Here is a 20,407-nt window from a genome sequence, read left to right as displayed (position 1 = left end):
GGCATTACCGCTCCATCACTGCCAATCATTTGTTTGTGCCGACAATGCTTCTGCTTCAACGGTTGATAGGTCTCTTGCTGATCACTTTTGTTCATGGCGGTAAGTTCTCACCATTTCGTCGTTCTGTGGTTTCTGTCATGTCTTTAAGCTTTGTCATAGCTAAAGGGCCAAAAAGTCCTCCTGAGATAGTTCTTTATGTTTGTAACCCTGTTTCTTTCGTGTCTTCGTAGCCCTATTTCTACTAAAACCAAATCTGTTTTTCTTGAGATGGCATTAGAAGTGTGAAACCTACTTGAAGGACTGTTTGCACGTGCTTTAGTTTCTGTTCAGAGACTTAACAACCAACACGATCTCATGAAAGTGCGTATCTATAGCACAAATGATATTTCTCGTATCATTTATTGGCCTACGCCAAAACGAGTTTTTGCGTTCAAATGATACGCACTGTAAACCCCTTGGGTAGGATTAGGGATGAGGAGGGCGTGCATATTACACACCATACCCTTCAAAATCATTCAAAAGTTAAAAAGAAGCTTTTGGATAGTAAAACAATGTCTGGCTTTAGAAATTAATATCATCTCTCAGATAAAATCAGATGGAACACTTTGCAAAGTGCCATAGCTTTAAAACATTTTTATATGCAAAAGAACATGCAACATCATGTTTTAAAGCTATGGCACTTTGTAAAGTGTTCCATCTGATTTTATCTGAGAGATGATATTAATTTCTAAAGCCAGACATTTTTTTACTATCCAAAAGCTTCTTTTTGAAGGGTGTGTCAGTTGTTAAGTCTCTGAACAGAAACTAAAGCACATGCAGACAGTCCTTCAAGTAGGTTTCACACTTCTAACGCCCAAAAGTTTAACATATTTTGACCTTTGTTTTTCTTCTGTACTCAGGGTGGGAACATATGAATGAGATAATTTCATGAACTTTTATAGAAACTGAATATTGATTAAATTAGTAAGTAGATTTTTTTTTTTAGATTGATACAGTTAAGGTCTTTTGAATTATTTTTATGGCATCATTTATAGGCATTCAAAAGGTTGGTAGGTGGTTGTTTCCCAGCTTATTAGAAAAAATAGCACACCTCTGCTCAACAAACCACATGTTCTCTTACGAGAGGTTCTCTCGTATTGCGTAAGGAACTTACGCTACGGGAAAAGTCATCTTTTCTCGAGATACTGAAGCCAAAAAATTATCCTTAATTTTTCATAATTTGTCAACGCAGTGCAGCAGGCAGCACAGCAGAGCTAGAGCGGGCAATACTGCGTGCTCATTGGCTGCCGCGCGGCAACTGCTTAAGCCTACCAGTGAGCCCCGCGTGACGTCACGCCCAATCAGGGTGCGCGCACCCTCGCGCGTCACAGCCCGCCAGAAGGGGCGGCGTCAGAGCGTATAAAAACAGGGCTCGGAGGCTTAATTCTCTGATTTCTGTCTCTTCAGCGAAGCTCTTCGCATCGCTGCTCTCTGAGAGAAGCCGTCGCCGTCGAAACCAGCAACGAGCCAGCCTAGGACAGCCTGAGGAAGCCGGACGAATCTTCGCCGCCTTCAGCCTGCCGTGTCAGCTCAGCTATCCGGCGATATATCCTTTCTCATTATGTGTTTTACTGATGTATCTTTACACGAGGTGTTGTTTCAAATGCCTCGCACCACTCCCCGCTCTCTCTCTCTCCCTCTGTCGAGCCGCGCAACTGCGCCTCTCACAAGGTGTGTTAGAGATGCGGATGATTACGGGGCTCGCTCTCTCCCTCTGTTCGAGCCGCGCAAAACGTGCCGCTCACAAGGGATCGCAGACGCGTACGGTCACGGGGCTAGCTTTCTTTACGTTACAAGAAAGCTACCCCCCTCCCCCCCGCCCGCCGTCTCCCGGCGAAAGGAGAAAAGAGTGTTCTAGACCCGCCAAGGCCGGTCTAACCTCCATCTCTAACATATTTCTCAGTCCCCTCCTAGTTCAGGCTACTGGGAATATCTATACTGCAGTAAACGAGCCTGTCACAGTACACGCACGCCTGCAAACAGGATAACGCTCTCTGGCTACTCGCCCTCCCCGCACTCTCTCCCTCTGTTCGAGCCGCGCAGACTGCGCCGCTCACAAGGGATTGCAGAAGCTGACAGTCGCGGGGTTAGTTTTCTTTACGTTACAAGAAAGCTACTGTCCCCGCGTCCGTCACTCGCCGGTGATAGGAGAAAAGAGAGTGTTCGAGTCTCACCGAGGCTTGGCTACCGCCTTTCTCACATATTTCTCAGTCCCCTCTAAGTTCAGGCGGCTGGAAATATTAATATTGCAGTAAACGAGCCTGTTACAGTACACGCACGCCTGCAAACATGATAACGCTCTCTGGCTACTCGCCCTCCCCGCACTCTCTCCCTCTGTTCGAGCCGCGCGGACTGCGCCGCTCACAAGGGATTGCAGAAGCTGACAGTCGCGGGGTTAGTTTTCTTTACGTTACAAGAAAGCTACTGTCCCCGCGTCCGTCACTCGCCGGTGATAGGAGGAAAGAGAGCGTTCGAGTCCCACCGAGGCTTGGCTTCCGCCTTTCTCACATATTTCTCAGTCCCCTCTAAGTTCAGGCGGCTGGAAATATTAATATTGCAGTAAACGAGCCTGTTACCTTACACGCTCGCCTGCAAAACATGACGACGCTCCGGCTACTCGCCCCGCTTCCCGCGCAAACTGCGCCGTTCTCAGGGATGTCAGAGCGGACGGTCACGAGTAATGCTCAGCACCCCGCGTGCCTCACTCACCGGCGGAATGAGGAGGGAGATGTTTGTAGCCCCGCTGAGGCCGGGCCATTCTCCAATTCCCATACGTTTCTCAGCCCCCTCTGAGTTTAGGCGGCTGAAAATGTTAATGTTGCAGCAACGAGCCTGTTATAATACACGCACGTCTGCACGCTATCGCCGACGAAAAACATGACCCGCCCTCTCTTATGCTCGAGCGAACCGATAGCCTATGCACTCTTCCCCTGTGGCTCAGTGGCAGAATAACAGGCTTTCACACCAGAGACCCGTGTTCGATCCCGGCTCTGGCAGCAAAATTTTTTATGCTGTTCGCTGATCCAAGCTCGCGGCCAGCTTCTCACACGCAGAAAGTGTGTGTATTGCAGCCAATGAGTCAGTTATACAACTCGCTCGCCTGCACACAAACGCTGTTCGCACAGCGGCCCAGAAAATCTGGCAAAGAGTGTTAATTCTGGTTATTCGGCTCACGCCGACGGTGTTTGAGTGTAGTAAATATGCCCACGACCCAGTGTTCATTTCTACACACAAGCACAATTCCCCCTGTGTACCCCACAGAGCACACTCACATAAAGCGCGCACTTGCCGCTCGAGTGTTAAGTGTAGGAAAGGTGCCCGCTCACGAGTGCTCACAACCACACGCTGTTCGCTCTGTCTCACACGTTCAGGGTTCAGATATCGCCACTGCCACCGGCCGTGTTTTAATAAAGAGTCCTGTGCCCGCTCCCCTGCGTTCACACTCTGCTATAAACACTCACGCGCGCTCTCTCAGCGCAATCCGGCCGGTCACTGCTATCAGCGAGTCCCCGTCTCGAAGCACTGTCTCAGCGCGCACCGCGCGCCCGCCACTGCAGGTCCCTCGTCCCGCGCTATGCAGCGGGCAGGACTCAGAGGCCATTCGACCCCTAGCTATGAGTGCGAATGCATGGAAAGCTATTCCGGGTGTGTCGACATGGGTGCTGGACACGGTAATACAGGGCTATTCGCTACAGTTCAGTCGTCGGCCTCCGCGCTTTCAAGCCCGGACCGAAATGAAAGTGAACGCAGAAGCAGCCCATCTGCTTCATGCAGAAATAGCGAAGCTGCTACGAAAAAAAAAAAAAAAAAAAAAAAAAAAAAAAAACCCCAATAGAGAGAGTTCCTCCTTCTCTGACCGAGGCGGGCTTTTACAGCCGTTATTTCCTCGTGCCCAAGAAGGACGGTGGGCTCAGACCCATATTAGATCTGAGACATTTGAACAGGGCTCTCATGAGACGGCCGTTCAAAATGCTTACGACCAGGCAGATCCTCGCGCTAATTCGCCCGAGGGACTGGTTCATATCTCTCGATCTGAAAGACGCGTATTTTCAAATCCAGATTATACCCCGTCACAGGCCATTCTTGAGATTCGCCTTCGACGGCCAGGTGTATCAATATACCGTCCTTCTGTTCGGCCTGTCCCTAGCACCCCGTACATTTACGAAGTGCATGGATTCAGCTCTCGCTCCCCTGAGAAAACAGGGCATGCGAATTCTGAACTATCTGGACGATTGGCTCATTCTAGCGCAGTCAAAAGAGGAACTCATCTCTCACAAGATAGCGCTTCTCAGTCATCTGGAAAGCCTGGGTCTTTCGGTGAACTGGGCCAAGAGCTCACTTATCCCCAGTCAGTCAATTTCCTTCCTAGGAATAGAACTGGACTCGGTGGCGATGACGGCCAGGCTGTCAGAACAGCGCGCGCGCTGTGTTCGACACCTCGCCGCATCCTTCCAAAAGGGCAGATACCTCCCTCTGAAACGTTTCCAGAAGCTGTTAGGCCATATGGCATCAGCCGCAGCGGTCCTACAGCTGGGTTTACTTCGAATGCGCCCGCTTCAATGCTGGCTGAAATCGAAAATACCCCGCGGAGCGTGGGTTTCGGGCAGCGCTCAAGTCAGCGTGACTCAGGTCTGTGTCTCAGCCCTGCAGCCCTGGCTAGCGCCCGAATGGTACCGACAGGGAGTGACAATGGGAGTCATCTCACACCGCAAAGTGGTCTCGACAGACGCGTCCAACATGGGTTGGGGAGCGCTTTACGGGGGCAGACCAATCTGCGGCCCCTGGTCGGGCCCAGAGCGGAACCTCCATATAAACTGTCTGGAGATGTTAGCGGTCGAGAAGGCTTTGAAGCATTTTCTCCCATACTTGCGGGGACACCACGTGCTAGTTCGCTCAGACAACATGTCAGTGGTGTCCTACGTGAACCGCCAGGGCGGACTCAGATCCAGAGCCCTGCGCGCTCTAACAGAACGCCTTTTGGTCTGGGCTCAGGGCTCGCTGCGCTCGCTGAGAGCCGCGCACGTGCCCGGGCACCTGAACGACGACCCGGACAAACTGTCCAGGGACAATGTTACCCCAGGGGAATGGGCGTTACACAGCCAGACGGTACAGACGTTGTGGCGCCGCTTCGGCGAAGCGAAATTGGACCTTTTTGCCACAAGCGAGAACGCTCAGTGCAAAAGGTTCTTTTCGAAGAGCAAGGATGCGCTGGCCCAAGTTTGGCCCAGTGTCCCGTTGTACGCTTTCCCCCCGATCTCAATGCTGCCTCAGGTATTAGCAAAGATCAGGGAAACGCGCTGCGCAGTGCTCCTCATAGCCCCGCACTGGGAGAACCAACCCTGGTTCCCGGAGCTGGTGAGCCTGTCAGACACAGCCCCGTGGCCGATTCCGGCGAGGAGAGACCGTCTCTCTCAAGCCCGAGGGTCAATTCTGCATCCCCATCCAGAGCGCTGGTCTCTGCATGCGTGGGTAATCAACGAATATTCGCTGATCTGCCAGAAGGGGTAGTTAACACGACCTCGCAGTCCAGAGCCCCCTCGACGAGGCGGCTCTATGCGTCTAAATGGTCAGTGTTTAACAAATGGTGTGCAGGGAAGAGTTTGAACTCTCAGTCCTGTAGGGTTCCACAGGTTCTGAACTTCCTCCAAGAGCTCTTGGACGCGGGCAGGTCCCCCTCCACGCTCAAGGTGTATGTTGCGGCGATTGCTGCGTTCGCCGACTCGGCGCGCGGCCGCGCACTAGGAAGAAACAAACTCATTACCCGTTTCCTGCGAGGCGCCAGGAGGCTGAACCCTCCACGGCCACCTTCGGTTCCGATATGGGATCTGTCTTTGGTCCTGGAGGCCCTTAAAGCTTTTCCCTTCGAGCCGTTAGACTCTGTGGGTCTCTAATACCTCACTTTCAAAACCGTTTTTCTGCTGGCCCTCGCCTCAGTAAAACGTGTGGGTGACTTGCATGCGCTATCAGTTAGCGCGTCGTGTCTCGAGTTTGGACCTAACGACTCGTTAGTCATTCTCAAACCTAGACATGGCTATGTCCCTAAAGTGTTGGGTACTCCTTTCAGAGCACAGATTATCTCCCTCTCAGCCCTGCCGCCGGCAGCCAGCGAGGTCGATAATAACCTCCTTTGCCCTGTCAGGGCGTTAAGGCTTTATATTACGCGCTCTGCAGCCTTCAGGCTCTCAGAGCAGCTCTTTGTTTCGTTTGGTGGGCACACCAAGGGTCTCGCCGCCTCGAAACAGACGCTATCCAGATGGATAGTGGACGCTATTGCGACAGCATACGCGTCCAAAGACCTGCAGTGCCCTCTGGGCATACGGGCTCATTCCACCAGAGGCGTTGCCTCATCGTGGGCATGGTCCAGTGGGATTTCCATTTATGACATTTGTACGGCAGCAGGCTGGGCCTCCCCGTCTACATTTGTTAGGTTTTATAACCTGGAAGTTCCCGCCCTGCAGGCTAAACTTCTTGCAGTCTAAAATCATGTTCATGCCCTGCTCTTCGCAGGCTGGATATTAGATTTGACTCTTCTGGTCGAGCCGCACTTTCAGGGAAAGCTTTTATATACAGACCTGAGCGGCTGCGCCGCTCTGTTTCTCCCTACGGGTGCTTATGTACATGTGTTGGCCCGCATTGCTGGCCACCTCTCTCCCCACTCTTCACTCCCCGGGTCCCCTCCCCCTGGAGTTGTGTGTGGATGCATGGCGCGCACGGCGTTGACAAAGGGTTCCCGTAGCGTAAGTTCCTTACGCAATACGAGAGAACCTCTCGTAAGAGAACGATACTCGGTTACTCACGTAACCTCGGTTCTCTCTAGAGAGGGAACGAGTATTGCGTTCCCTGCCGTGCTTGCGCCTCGAGCTCATGTCGCTTCATTCGACAGAAACCAGAGAATTAAGCCTCCGAGCCCTGTTTTTATACGCTCTGACGCCGCCCCTTCTGGCGGGCTGTGACGCGCGAGGGTGCGCGCACCCTGATTGGGCGTGACGTCACGCGGGGCTCACTGGTAGGCTTAAGCAGTTGCCGCGCGGCAGCCAATGAGCACGCAGTATTGCCCGCTCTAGCTCTGCTGTGCTGCCTGCTGCACTGCGTTGACAAATTATGAAAAATTAAGGATAATTTTTTGGCTTCAGTATCTCGAGAAAAGATGACTTTTCCCGTAGCGTAAGTTCCTTACGCAATACTCGTTCCCTCTCTAGAGAGAACCGAGGTTACGTGAGTAACCGAGTATCGATTTGTCAATAATGTTTGCTGGATATTAATATCTCTGAACTGCAGGGTCATTTACGTACCAAGGAGTAAGATTTAGAGTAATGGGTGGTTTGTTCCCTAGCCATTAGGTATGAGCAAAAGAAAAGCTAATGTTTGCCTTAACAACCACTATAAACACACCAAACCACTGCAGTCAAAATGACTCATCTCATCACAGACGAAATAAAGTGTGGAAGAAATTTAATATGTTCTATATGTTTGCATTTTCTTATATTCATAGAATCTTAGAAATATGATGATAATCAGATGAATGTAGTGTCGATACATACCCTTATGAATATACATGTGTATGTCCTTGACCTTGTATAGGACCTGACAAAAGTTAATGTGACTGAATGAATGACCAAGACAGAGAGTCTCCATTCAAGGGTGTAATATGATTAAATATGATAGACAAATCTAAACAATATGTTAGTTATGGCTAAGATGTATCTTGATGTAGCCTCGGGAAAACAACCTTGGGGGAGGAACAACTATAAAGAATGAAGGATACCCCACACTCGTTGTCACACTCTGCAGGCACTTTGTATGACTGTATGACTGCTGACCTTTCCTTGCAAGGGAATAAATAATTGTTAAAGATAATTGATACCTGTTTGTCTCTTATTCAGTATTAGAAAATTGTTTGCCACCGCAGAAGTTATACTGATTTAGAATGACATGAGGTGTATAAACTGTTACTGTATATGCTGTTCTTCTCTTTGGGTAAATACAAGCCACACGATTCATGAAATGTGAATGCTAAATTCTGGATGTTTAACAGATTTTGTCACATCAAACATAAAAAAGTCTGTAGCAGAGTCAATTAGGCGTTCAGTTTGCGTAATGTTTGTTTACAGCTTTACTAAATCTTTAATGAACTCTAATACTACTTTTCACATAAATCAGTTTTATCAGAATGCACTGTCTTCGTTCTCTTTTGACAGACTGCCCCATTTCCCTCAACCCTCCTGAGGTGGTGGTTCAATATGAAGCTTCATTCTCAGTGAACTGCTCCACTACCATGACAGATGATTTTGTCTTGAGTTGGGAGGCATCTGATGACACACTGGGAAACACTGGAGAAATCTCCAAAAGTGTTGATGTGACAAACTGGGAGATGCAGCTAACTTGTCACATTTTCTCTAATGAAACACAGTGTTCACAGAATCTCTCATTTATTGTTTACAGTGAGTTTTTTTTTATTTCAAATCATGCAAAACTAATTATTTTCTGGAATTCACTCAGGACTGTGGAAATCAATACCTCTAAAATCTGTTCCACAGAGACTCCAGACAGTGTGTCCATCAGCACTGTGAATCACAACGGAACAATGATGGAGGGAAACCAGTATGAGCTCCAGTGTGACGTTCTCAATGTGGCTCCTGTTCAGAGTCTCTCAATCAACTGGTACAAAGGACAGACTCTGGTGAACCAAACCATCTTCACTGACACCATCAAGACTCCAGTCAGTAAAACATCTAAACTCCTGATCCGTCCAGACAGAGCTGATGATGGAGCTCAGTACTGGTGTGAAGCAAAGCTAGAACTGGGAGAAGAAGGACCTCAACCTCCTCCAACAGCCCCATCAGAACATCTCAACATTGCTGTATATTGTAAGTAAGATCTGTCAGTTTCTATTATTAATATTCAAAAATCAGACTTTTGGTTGTAGCACTTACCGTGTGACACAGTGGCTGTAACCAAAATCGCACACTTCCCTACAATATAGTTGGCGAAAACAGTATATGACCCAAGAAGTATATGTCTGAATTCACAGTACTCACTAAAGTGTAGACAAAAAGAGTGCATACGATAGACACTTTACTATCCCACGAGGCCACAGGAGAGGATTTGTTAATGGCAGTAGAGCAACAAAACTGACGCTGGTCATGTGATAATGACAGCATGGCGAATGTAGTTCATCTAGATTACATTCATACTATAGAATTTTTTTTTTTGCCGGCCATGAAGTAAATACTTACTCAAAATAAGTACCTACTCAAGAGACTATGCGTTCCCTTATCGAGTCGGTTCCTCGACATTACGTATGGGGAAAACCCTTTCCCTGAATGAATCACTCTTTTGCTTGCAAATAGCCAATGGCGTCCGAGTATTCGCCTGATTAGCTGTGACAGCCACTATATAGGCGTCACCGCAGCCCCATTTATCGAGCCACCTGAGCGTGTGGGCAGCGCTCCCGGCGGAGTCAGATTTGGTGATCAACACTATAAAGCGCGGCTATATTCTTCAGTTCGCTCGCAGACCATCCCGCTTTGGCGGCGTGATTATGTCAGAAGTATCAGAACAGAGCGCCCCGCTACTACGGGCAGAAATTTCCTCCCTCCTGGCCAAGCAGGCAGTAGAGATGGTACCCGAAGAGCAGAGGAAATGCAGGCTGTACAGCCGCTATTTTCTTGTTCCGAAAAAAGACAGGGGTATGCATCCCATCTTAGATCTAAGACTGCTAAACAAAGCACTCGCGAAACGCGCATTCAAAATGATTACAGTGAAGCAGATCCTCGTGCACATCCAGCCCAAGGACCATTTCATTGCGGTGCATCTAAAGGACGCTTACGTTCACATACAGATAGCCCCTCATCACAGGCGCTTTCTGCGATTTGCATTCGAAGGTGTTGCATACCAATTCAAAGTGTTACCATTCGGGCTGGCTTTAGCCACGCGGGGGTGTTTACAATGTGCATTAATGAAAGCAGCGCCCTCACCCTGAGGCTCAGTGGAATGCGTGTGTTGAACTACCTCGACGACTGGCTGATCATCGCTCAGGCGAGGTGTACTCGAGGAGCACAAACACAGGCTGTCACAAAAAAATGGATTTGGCGTGTCTGGGTTTGTCTGAACATGCAAAAGAGCACGCTTCAGCCCTGCCAGTCGATTACTTTTCTGGGTACGGTCCTGGACTCGCGCACAATGCTCGCGCGTTTATCAGAACGGAGAATTCAGTCCATTCACAGTACACTGGCCTCTTTCGTGCTGGGCAAGGCAATCCCCCTGAAAACGTTTCAGAGGCTACTGGGTCTAATGGCAGCTGCAGCCTCCGTCTGCCGACTGGGCTTACTGCATATGAGACCGCTGCAACTATGGTTACAGAGCCGGGCACAGCCACAGGCATGGAGAGCGGGGACAGAGCGCCCTGTCATAACGCGATCATGTCTCGAGGCTCTGACACCCTGGTTTGGTACAGCCATGTAGCCAGGGTGCTACTATGGGCAGAGTGGTCAGATGGATGGTGGTCACCACAGATGCGTCACTGTCAGGCTGGGGAGCCCTCTGCGATGGCAGAAAAGCGTTCGGTGTGTGGGTGAGAGACCAGAAGCGCTAGCATTTAAACTGCTTGGAGATGGAAGCTGTTCGTTTGGCGCTGCAGAGTTTTCTTCCGTTCATGAAAGACCATTGTGTTCTTATCCGGACGGACAACACGGCGGTGGTGGCGTACATCAATCGCCAGGGAGGAATGCGCTCGCGCTCCCTGCAGGGCTTGGCGAGGCACCTGCTCTTGTGGGCGGATCGGGACCTCCTTTAGATCCGGGCAGTACATGTACTGGGCAGTTTGAATTGCAGCGTGGACATGCCCTGTCCAGGAAGGGCATTGTGCACGGAGAGTGGAGATTACACCCTCAGACAATAAAGATGATCTGGAATCTTTTTGGTGAAGTGGAGATCGACCTCTTTGCATCAGAAGAGAACGCCCACTGCCCGCTGTACTTCTCGCTGACAACGGCTCCTCTGAAAGGAGACGCGCTGTCAAGCCACTGGCCCAGAGGTCGGAAGTATGCATTTCCCCCAATGCCGCTAGTGCTGCAAAAGATCAGGGAAGAGAGGGTTGCTCTGCTTCTGGTAGCACCAGTTTCTGGAATTGGTGAACCTGTCGTCGTCCCCCCCGTGGCGGATCCCGCTGAGAAGGGACCTTTTGTCCCAGGCGAAGGGCACCATATGGCACCGCAGGCCGGAATTGTGGGACCTGCATGTGTGGCAGATCAGTATGGAGTGAACCAGCGTGTCGTCTCACAGCGAGTGTTACAAACGATATCGGAGGCCAGGGCTCCTTTGACGAGGCGCTTACACGCATTGAAATGGAGAGTGTTTGCAAACTGGTGTACTAGCAGACATGAAGACTCGAGTGGTTGTGATATCCACACTGTTTTGACCTTCCTGCAGGAACGTCTAGATGCTGGCAGCTCCCCCTCTACATTGAAAGTTTACGTGGCCGCTATCACCGCCTCTCATGACATGCTGGATGACCGTTCAGTCGGTTAACACCCCCTAATAACGAGCTTTCTTTGGGGGCGAGGCGGCTGAATCCTCCCCGCCTTCGTCAGATGCCAGAATGGGACCTATCATTAGTATCCGACCCACCATTCGAACCAGCCGAATCTAGCGACTTAAAAGTGCTCTCATTTAAGACAGCGCTGCTGCTCGCGCTAGCATGTGGAAAACGAGTTTGTGATTTGCATGCCCTATCAGTCAACAGTGCCTGTATGCAGTTCGGCCCAGACGATTGCATGTTCAGACTCACGCCCAGGCACGGCTATACACAGAAAGTGCTCTCAACCCCTTTCAGAGCCCAGGTGATCACAATACAAGCGTTTTGCTCCTCTGAGCAAACCACTGATTCGGTGTCACAGAAATGCGCCCTGTGCCCCGTGCGCGTGCTGCGTGCTTATGTGAACAGAACTAGCCAGTTTCGAGCCTCAGAGCAGCTCTTCGTCTGCTTTGCGGGTGCTAAGAAAGGCGACCCGCTGTCGAAACAGAGGCTGTCACTGGATTGTGGAGGCTGTACGACTGGCTTAATGCTTCCCGAGGACTCGATTGCTCAATAGGAGTGAGTGCCCACTCTACTAGGAGTTTGGCATCGTCATGGGCTTGGGCTAAAGGTATGTCTATTCAGGACATTTGCCTTGCGGCAGGATGGTCATCTCACAACACTTTTGCGAGATTTTATAACTTGGACATTCCCCCGCCTGGCGCGTGTTTCAAACCATGGTTTCAACCTGGTCGTCTAAGCAGCGCGAGGCGCTACAGTATATTCTCTTGCGTCCGTGAAATGATCTACTGTTTATATAAAACACATTCTTAATTTTGTCCCCATTATCTAAGCCTGCTTATTGAGGCCGGCAGTATATTCAAGCACCAACATTTTTGTTGCCTTTTTCCACCCCCTATATCACACCAGTTCAGTGCTGCTGAACTGTGTACAGGGATATTACTTCACACGGCGGGGTTTTATACGTACCCCATACGTAATGTTGAGGAACCGACTCGATAAGGGAACGGTGCTACGGGAACAGAAACAATGCTTATACTGCTCGCGTGCAGCGGCAGCCCCAACTAGACTCCGCGGATCACAACATCGTCTTTTTGCTTCCGCAATATAGGCAAATGCTGAAGAGAGAAAAGCCAGCTACCTACAGCATCACCCAGTGGACAGAGGATGGAACTGCACAACTCCAGGGATCATTTGCATGTACAGACTAGAGAATTTTTTATGGCGACCTGGATATAAAAACGGAGATGATAACTGATTACATCAAGTTTTGCATGGCAACCAGCATTCCAGTCAAAACTGTTAAAAGATATCCCAACTCGAGACCATGGATGACATGCCAAATAAAACTCAAACTCAAGAAGAAACAACAAGGCAACAATCACAAAGAATGTCTTTCTCTGAGAGACATTAACCGCTCTGTGAAAAATGAAATCAAAAAGGCAAACTTGCAAGGAAAAATTAGAAAAGGATTTCAGTATGAACACCGGACAGGCCTTTCAGAAGTTGAAAACACTCACTGGAACCACTTCGAAAGCCAGCATTCCTACATCTACTGATCAGCTCATTCACTAAAGACCTGAACAAATTTTATGCCAGGTTTGACACCCTGAATTGCACCACTGAATGTGAAAGACTGCTCAGGAGCCTACCCACCCCTGAACAGCCACACTTTGTACAGACATTCATCTCCTCCTTAACATTACTAAAACAAAGGAACTTATCCTGGACACATGCAAAAAACTCTCCACTGCTCACTGCCCTATTTCCATCAATGGCCAGTCAGTAGACATTGTTGACAGTTTCAGGTACCTTGGCATTATTTTGGACAATAAATTGAGTTTTGACCATCACATCACAGACATTCATAGGCGCTGCCAACAGACACTATTTGTCATACGTAAACTCAGGACTTTCTCAGTCAAACCACACCTTCTTCTTCTTTTGTACCGTAGTATCATTGAACCCATCCTCTTGTATTGTGCCACCTGCTATTTTACTATGCTTTCTCTCGCTAATAGAAACAAGCTCCTTAAAATCATTAACACTTCCTCAAAAATAATTGGTCTTCCCACATCCAACTTGCTGGCTCTGAGTGACGCAGCTACCATTTGTAGAGCAAACACCATTGTACAAACTCCCAGCCACCCTCTTAACTCATGTTTCACCCTTCTTCCCTCAGGCCGCAGATACAGACAGCTACCCCATAAAAAATCACTGCTAGGGAAAAGTTTTGTAATCTCAGCTATAAGAGCATTGAATTCACAGAATGCTTAATTTATCTACTGTAAATGTGTTTTTTTTTTTTTTTGCGTTTTTTTTTTTTTTTTATATGTCTATTTCTGTGTACAAAATTCTGTGTGGTATGTGCATGTTATGCGTGTTGAATGTTGCTCCTGGTACAGTCTCTGAAAACAAATTTCCTCTATCGAGGACAATAAAGAATGAATATGATTTTGAAGGGTGTGCCAGTTGTTAAGTCTCTGAACAGAAACTAAAGCACATGCAGACAGTCCTTCAAGTAGGTTTCACACTTCTAATGCCCAAAAGTTTAACACATTTTGACCTTTGTTTTTCTTCTGTACTCAGGGTGGGAACATATGAATGAGATAATTTCATGAACTTTTATAGAAACTGAATATTGATTAAATTAGTAAGTAGATTTTTTTTTTTTTTTTTTTTTAGATTGATACAGTTATGGTCTTGTGAATTATTTTTATGGCATAATTTAAAGGCATTCAAAAGGTTGGTGGTAGGTGGTTGTTTCCCAGCTTATTAGAAAAAAATAGCACACCTCTGCTCAACAAACCACATGATTTGTCAATAATGTTTGCTGGATATTAATATCTCTGAACTGCGGGGTCATTTACGTACCAAGGAGTAAGATTTAGAGTAATGGGTGGTTTGTTCCCTAGCCATTAGGTATGAGCAAAAGACCTTAACAACCACTATGAACACACCAAACCACTGCAGTCAAAATGACTCATCACATCACAGACGAAATAAAGTCATACTGATTTAGAATGACATGAGGTGTATAAACTGTTACTGTATATGCTGTTCTTCTCTTTGGGTAAATATGGCCACACGATTCATGAAATGTGAATGCTAAATTCTGGATGTTTAACAGATTTTGTCACATCAAGCATAAAAAAGTCTGTAGCAGAGTCAATTAGGCGTTCAGTTTGCGTAATGTTTGTTTACAGCTTTACTAAATCTTTAATGAACTCTAATACTACTTTTCACATAAATCAGTTTTATCAGAATGCACTGTCTTCGTTCTCTTTTGACAGACTGCCCCATTTCCCTCAACCCTCCTGAGGTGGTGGTTCAATATGAAGCTTCATTCTCAGTGAACTGCTCCACTACCATGATAGATAATTTTGTCTTGAGTTGGGAGGCATCTGATGACACACTGGAAAACATTGGAGACATCTCCAAAAGTGTTGATGTGACAAACTGGGAGATGCAGCTAACTTGTCACATTTTCTCTAATGAAACACAGTGTTCACAGAATCTCTCATTTATTGTTTACAGTGAGTTTTTTTTTTTAATCATGAAAAACTAATTATTATCTGGAATTCACTCAGGACTGTGGAAATCAATACCTCTAAAATCTGTTCCACAGAGACTCCAGACAGTGTGTCCATCAGCACTGTGAATCACAACGGAACAATGATGGAGGGAAACCAGTATGAGCTCCAGTGTGACGTTCTCAATGTGGCTCCTGTTCAGAGTCTCTCAATCAACTGGTACAAAGGAAAGACTCTGGTGAACCAAACCATCTTCACTGACACCATCAAGACTCCAGTCAGTAAAACATCTAAACTCCTGATCCGTCCAGACAAAGCTGATGATGGAGCTCAGTACTGGTGTGAAGCAGAGCTGGAACTGGGAGGAGAAGGACCTCAACCTCCTCCAACAGCCCCATCAGAACATCTCACCATTACTGTATATTGTAAGTAAGATCCATCAGTTTCTATTATTAATATTTTAAGAACATCTGTTGTCCAAATCAGACTTTTGGTTGTAGCACTTACCGTGTGACACAGTGGCTGTAACCAAAATCGCACACTTCCCTACAATATAGTTGGCGAAAACAGTATATGACCCAAGAAGTATATGTCTGAATTCACAGTATTCACTACAGAGTAGACAAAAAGTGTGCATACGATAGACACTTTACTATCCCATGAGGCCACAGGAGAGGATTTGTTAATGGCAGTGAAGCGACAAAACTGACGCTGGTCATGTGATAATGACATTATGGCAAATGTAGCTCATCCAGATTACATTCATTATACACACATTCATACTATAGAAAATACTTTTTTGGCAGCCATGAAGTAAATACTTAATCAAAATAAGTACCTACTCAAGAAGAGACTATGTGATTTCAGACACAGCCAGTGTGTAACTCTTTCTAGTTAAATTTCTAAATTTGGTTGGTTTTGTTACAAGATTAAAATTAATATGGATTGACATAAGAAATTTAAGATGCAGTGCAGATACAAAACCTCTAAACAGTTTTTCACTCCTTCCTGCAGTTGGACCGATCATCAGTGAGACCAAACTGCCCTCCATAGTGCCTGTGTTTCGAGGATATCCAGTGGTGATAGTTTGTGAAGCCGAGGGAAACCCAAAACCAACAATCAGCTGGAGTCTCAGCACAACTGATATAGTTTATAGTGAAACTCTTACTGTAACAGAATCAACACCTGAGGATCTGCTCTGCATTGCAAACAGTTCTGTTGGCATCACCACCAGACGTGTAAAAGTGTCCATACAAGGTAACTATTTCTATTATTTTCCATTCTAAGTGAGTTAATGTAATTGATCATTTCCGACAGCTGTTTCAGTTTTCTTCAGAAATACTGACAGTAATACTACAGAAAGGAACTGTTTATTTTTATTTTTTTATTGTAGGCTTACACATTTTTTTGTGTGTTTGTCTGATATAAAAAAAATATATATTTATTTGAGAGTGGTCCGCTTAAATATATTTTTTGAGAGTGGTCCGAAACTACTTTGTTAAGCAATAGGGACAGACCGGATACATATATAGGGCTATACAGGCATCTGGTTGCACAATGGTATTACATATGATTTTCTTTGGTTCTCACATCAAATGGAGCAAATCTGCCTTCAGTGCATTGGATATTGAATACATTTGCTCTGTTTTTAACTTAATCACTGTATTAATTGAAAATAATATGAAAATGTATTTCTAATATTTCTATTATTTTATATAGGAATACATGTGCAGGTGAATATTGTCTAGTAAAATGAAATCCCCTCAAAAATACATGTTTTAATTTAAAAAAAATATATTATTGAAACAAATTGTAGTACATCCGTTTAATTAAAAAACATTTTAACGCTGAGGATCATAAGTGTGTGAGGAACACCACATAGTTAAAAGACACGTTTTTTCATTCCACTGCCCTGCATCTCGTGTTTTTAAATGTGTGCAATGTAATTGGCTCTTAAAGCATTACTATTTTATTGCTCACACTTTGCTAAGGAAAGTTTTTTTTTATCACTAGATAGATGAGTGAGTGCCCAAACTGATTATAAATGATGCTGTTATTCTGTGATAGAGATTCATTAGTTTTCAATCACATCCAATTCTATAGACAGCGACTGTCCAGTTCAGCTCAACCCACAGAGAGTTGTTGTGAGGTACGGCGGTCCTGTCTCAGTCGACTGCAGCACTTATGTCCCACATAAAGGAATGGGATGGGAAGCCAGTGAGGGACCAGTGCCCATGACCACAGACAGTCTGATCACATGGAGTGTGTCAGAACTGAGAGAATGGGTCATAGAGCCAACCTGCTACATGAACTATAATAAGACACAGTGTACAGTGAATCTCCCAGTGACTATTTACAGTGAGTTCCTCTGTTATTGATATTGTTATATTTTCATTCTCAGAAATATCTACCGTACATTGATGACTGCAGATATCAGTGTGTAAATCTTCCTCCACAGAGACTCCAGACAGTGTGTCCATCAGCACTGTGAATCACAACGGACCAATGATGGAGGGAAACCAGTATGAGCTCCAGTGTGACGTTCTCAATGTGGCTCCTGTTCAGAATCTCACTGTCAACTGGTACAAAGGACAGACTCTGGTGGATCAAACCATCTTCACTGACACCATCAAGACTCCAGTCAGTAAAACATCTAAACTCCTGATCCGTCCAGACAGAGCTGATGATGGAGCTCAGTACTGGTGTGAAGCAGAGCTGGAACTGGGAGAAGAAGGACCTCAACCTCCTCCAACAGCCCCATCAGAACATCTCAACATTACTGTATATTGTTAGTAAACAAAATAATGTTTTTATCTCCATCCTCCACACATGTAAAAACACTAGAAACGCTCTTAAAATACACTGATTAGTATGTTATATGTTTCCAATGTTCTTTTTCAGATGAGCCAAACATTGAACATTGTCAGGACTGGTCTCCAACGACAGGGACCTCCTTGAATTCATATCCAAATTCATATTCTCTTGTGGGTAACCCTCATCCAGTCATCTCTTGGAGACGCAAATCATCACTAGGCCAACTCAATGCTTCTATACTTCTTAACACATATGATTCTGACCAATATGAAATCATTGCCATTAATGAACAAGGCAATTCCACGTGTATCCTAAACATCACAGTGGAGTGTAAGTGTGAGAGTTCTTCTGCGTTAAAACCTGATGTTTTGTGTCTCTGATTGTCTTTCTGTTATCAAATTTTAAAAACATTTTTTCACAAAAATAGACCCTCCAAAGCTGAACTGCAGTGAAAGCTACGAAGTAAAAGAGAAAACACCCTTCCATTGTCCTTGTGTAGCTAATGGATTACCAAAGCCTGATGTCTCCTTCTACAAAAATGGAAAACTTATCGAGCTTCCCTATAATCCCAAATGGAATGATAGTGGCTGCTATCAATTAACTGCAAGTAACAAACATGGAACTGTGAATTCTACATTCGTTCTAACTATCCTGTGTATGAAAAAATGTTCTTCAATACTTTATATATTTCTTTAACAACCTTTGACACAGAAATAAAAAAAAACAATGTTCTTCTTCCAACACAGATGCCCCAGTGTTTCATGCCAGCCAAGACAAGTTTGTTGTGGCTGAAGACAGTAATATAAACCTAGAGTGCAATTCGTCTGGTAACCCAGACCCTGAAATGTCGTGGAGCTTTAAAAATAAGATCATCTCCACTGGGAGGTGCCGAATCACCTTAAACAAAAAAGCCACATCTACCAGTGCTGGAGTTTATACATGCAGTGCCATGAATAAATTTGGACTTCAGAACAAGACCTTCGAAGTGGAGATAACAGGTTAGGGCTAAAACTGTGATAATAATCTGATATTTATTCCCCATGCCATGAGATATTAACAGATTTTGGTTATGTGATATTTTACTGTTGAGTCACCACAAAATGAATGTTATGCTAAATATTTAGAATTTTTTATTAGATCTTTATTAACTAAACCTACATTTTGCTTTTTCCTTTCTAGGCAACTCTCCAAACTACATTCCAATTGTAGTTATTATAGTGGTTGTTGCACTGTTTGTTATCATCGCATTAATTATGATTATCTATCTGTGGATAAAGAAAAAAACAACTGGAAAATATGAAATACAGCCAGATAATCATGAAATGCGTCCGTTAAACAATGGAGGCGAATGATAACATTGAACAAAGATGATATTGCCTATTGAACATCATTCATATTACATACGTTCAATAAAAACGGGTGGGCTATCTATCCCCCAGTTTCACAGACAAGGCTTAAGCTAGTCCCAGACTAAAATGCATGTTTGAGCTGTTTTAACTGAAAGCAACTTGCACTGGTATATCTTAATATAAGTCAGTGCCATTGTTTTGTCTCAAGATTAACACCAGTAATGTTTTTTTTTTCTGATGCACGTTTATAAAAGCTACTTAAATGCCCTAATTGCAATAAGGCCTAATCCTGGCTTAATATCTAAACCCTGTCTGTGAAACCGGGCCTTCAATGTGTAAAAGCTCATAGCACGTGTGTGACTATGTGTCAGTGTCAAAGAAGAATGTCTTAGATGCTAAAAAAGAAACGTTTAAAACGTATCAAGTTATCTTATGTTGGTTAGCCTATGCCACACTAACTTTTATTTGCTGTAAAAAAGTGTTACCCACTATTTTGTGAGATTGTGGGTTTAAAGTTGGGTGAATAGACTGTGTGAAACGAAAAAATATCTTGTGTGTTACATAACTTATTACAGTTGTTAGAAATTTTTATGCATAAATGCAGATCTGTAGTTGAATTCTGTATTGGCAGATAGTAATATGCCTATTTTGTTCTTTAATAATGATGCAATAAAGGATAAAAAGACTGTACAAAACGTTTCGAAATAGAGTAATATTTTTAAGCAAACTTAATTTGCAGATTTTAAAAATAATAATGAAAGATCAAACTACTTACATACTACTTTTAACTTAAAGCCCAACAAAAAATGTAAAAGTTACTCTTAAATCAGACAGTAAAAACATTAATTAGAAGAATATTCAAGTTATATGATTGAGTGACTTGACTTATTTTTATGTATTTTTGCATGGCTTCTTATATTCAAACTAGTTGTCTAACTGACCATTAAATGATATCAGCTTACACAGGCCTAGATACAGTATAAAAAGCTATTAAGATTAATAAAATGAATGGAAAATGGTTTCAGGATGTATGTATTGATTGATTGTTGACTTGTGGTGGTGATATTTTAATAAAGGTGTTATATGTTCATAAACGTCCCCTCTGTTTTGAAGTTCTCTCACTCCGTCTGTCGATC

General features: G+C 45.0%; 1 protein-coding gene across 2 annotated transcripts; it reads left to right on the top strand.

The window, feature by feature from the left end:
• The first annotated feature begins 24 nt into the window (after positions 1 to 24).
• Positions 25 to 20,370, top strand: LOC307167761 (vascular cell adhesion protein 1). 2 transcript variants are annotated; one of them, XM_079887051.1, is made up of 12 exons: positions 25 to 99; positions 8,238 to 8,480; positions 8,577 to 8,906; positions 14,869 to 15,111; positions 15,204 to 15,533; positions 16,123 to 16,365; positions 17,212 to 17,466; positions 17,567 to 17,896; positions 18,010 to 18,252; positions 18,350 to 18,577; positions 18,669 to 18,920; positions 19,102 to 20,370. In XM_079887051.1, the coding sequence occupies exons 1-12, from the start codon at positions 45 to 47 to the stop codon at positions 19,272 to 19,274; spliced, it is 2,925 nt and encodes a 974-aa protein (XP_079743177.1). In that variant the 5' UTR covers positions 25 to 44; the 3' UTR covers positions 19,275 to 20,370. The 2 variants fall into 2 exon arrangements, with proteins under 2 accessions (XP_079743177.1, XP_079743178.1); XM_079887052.1 differs by lacking the exons at positions 14,869 to 15,111; positions 15,204 to 15,533 and having other exon boundaries at positions 19,102 to 20,369.
• Positions 20,371 to 20,407: the final 37 nt, after the last annotated feature.

Source organism: Squalius cephalus (genome assembly GCF_949319135.1).
Source record: "Squalius cephalus genome assembly, chromosome: 1".
NCBI classification, from domain to species: Eukaryota; Metazoa; Chordata; class Actinopteri; order Cypriniformes; family Leuciscidae; genus Squalius; species Squalius cephalus.
The sequence above is the reverse complement of the archived record's forward strand: the minus strand, read 5'-3'. Positions and strand labels throughout refer to the sequence as shown.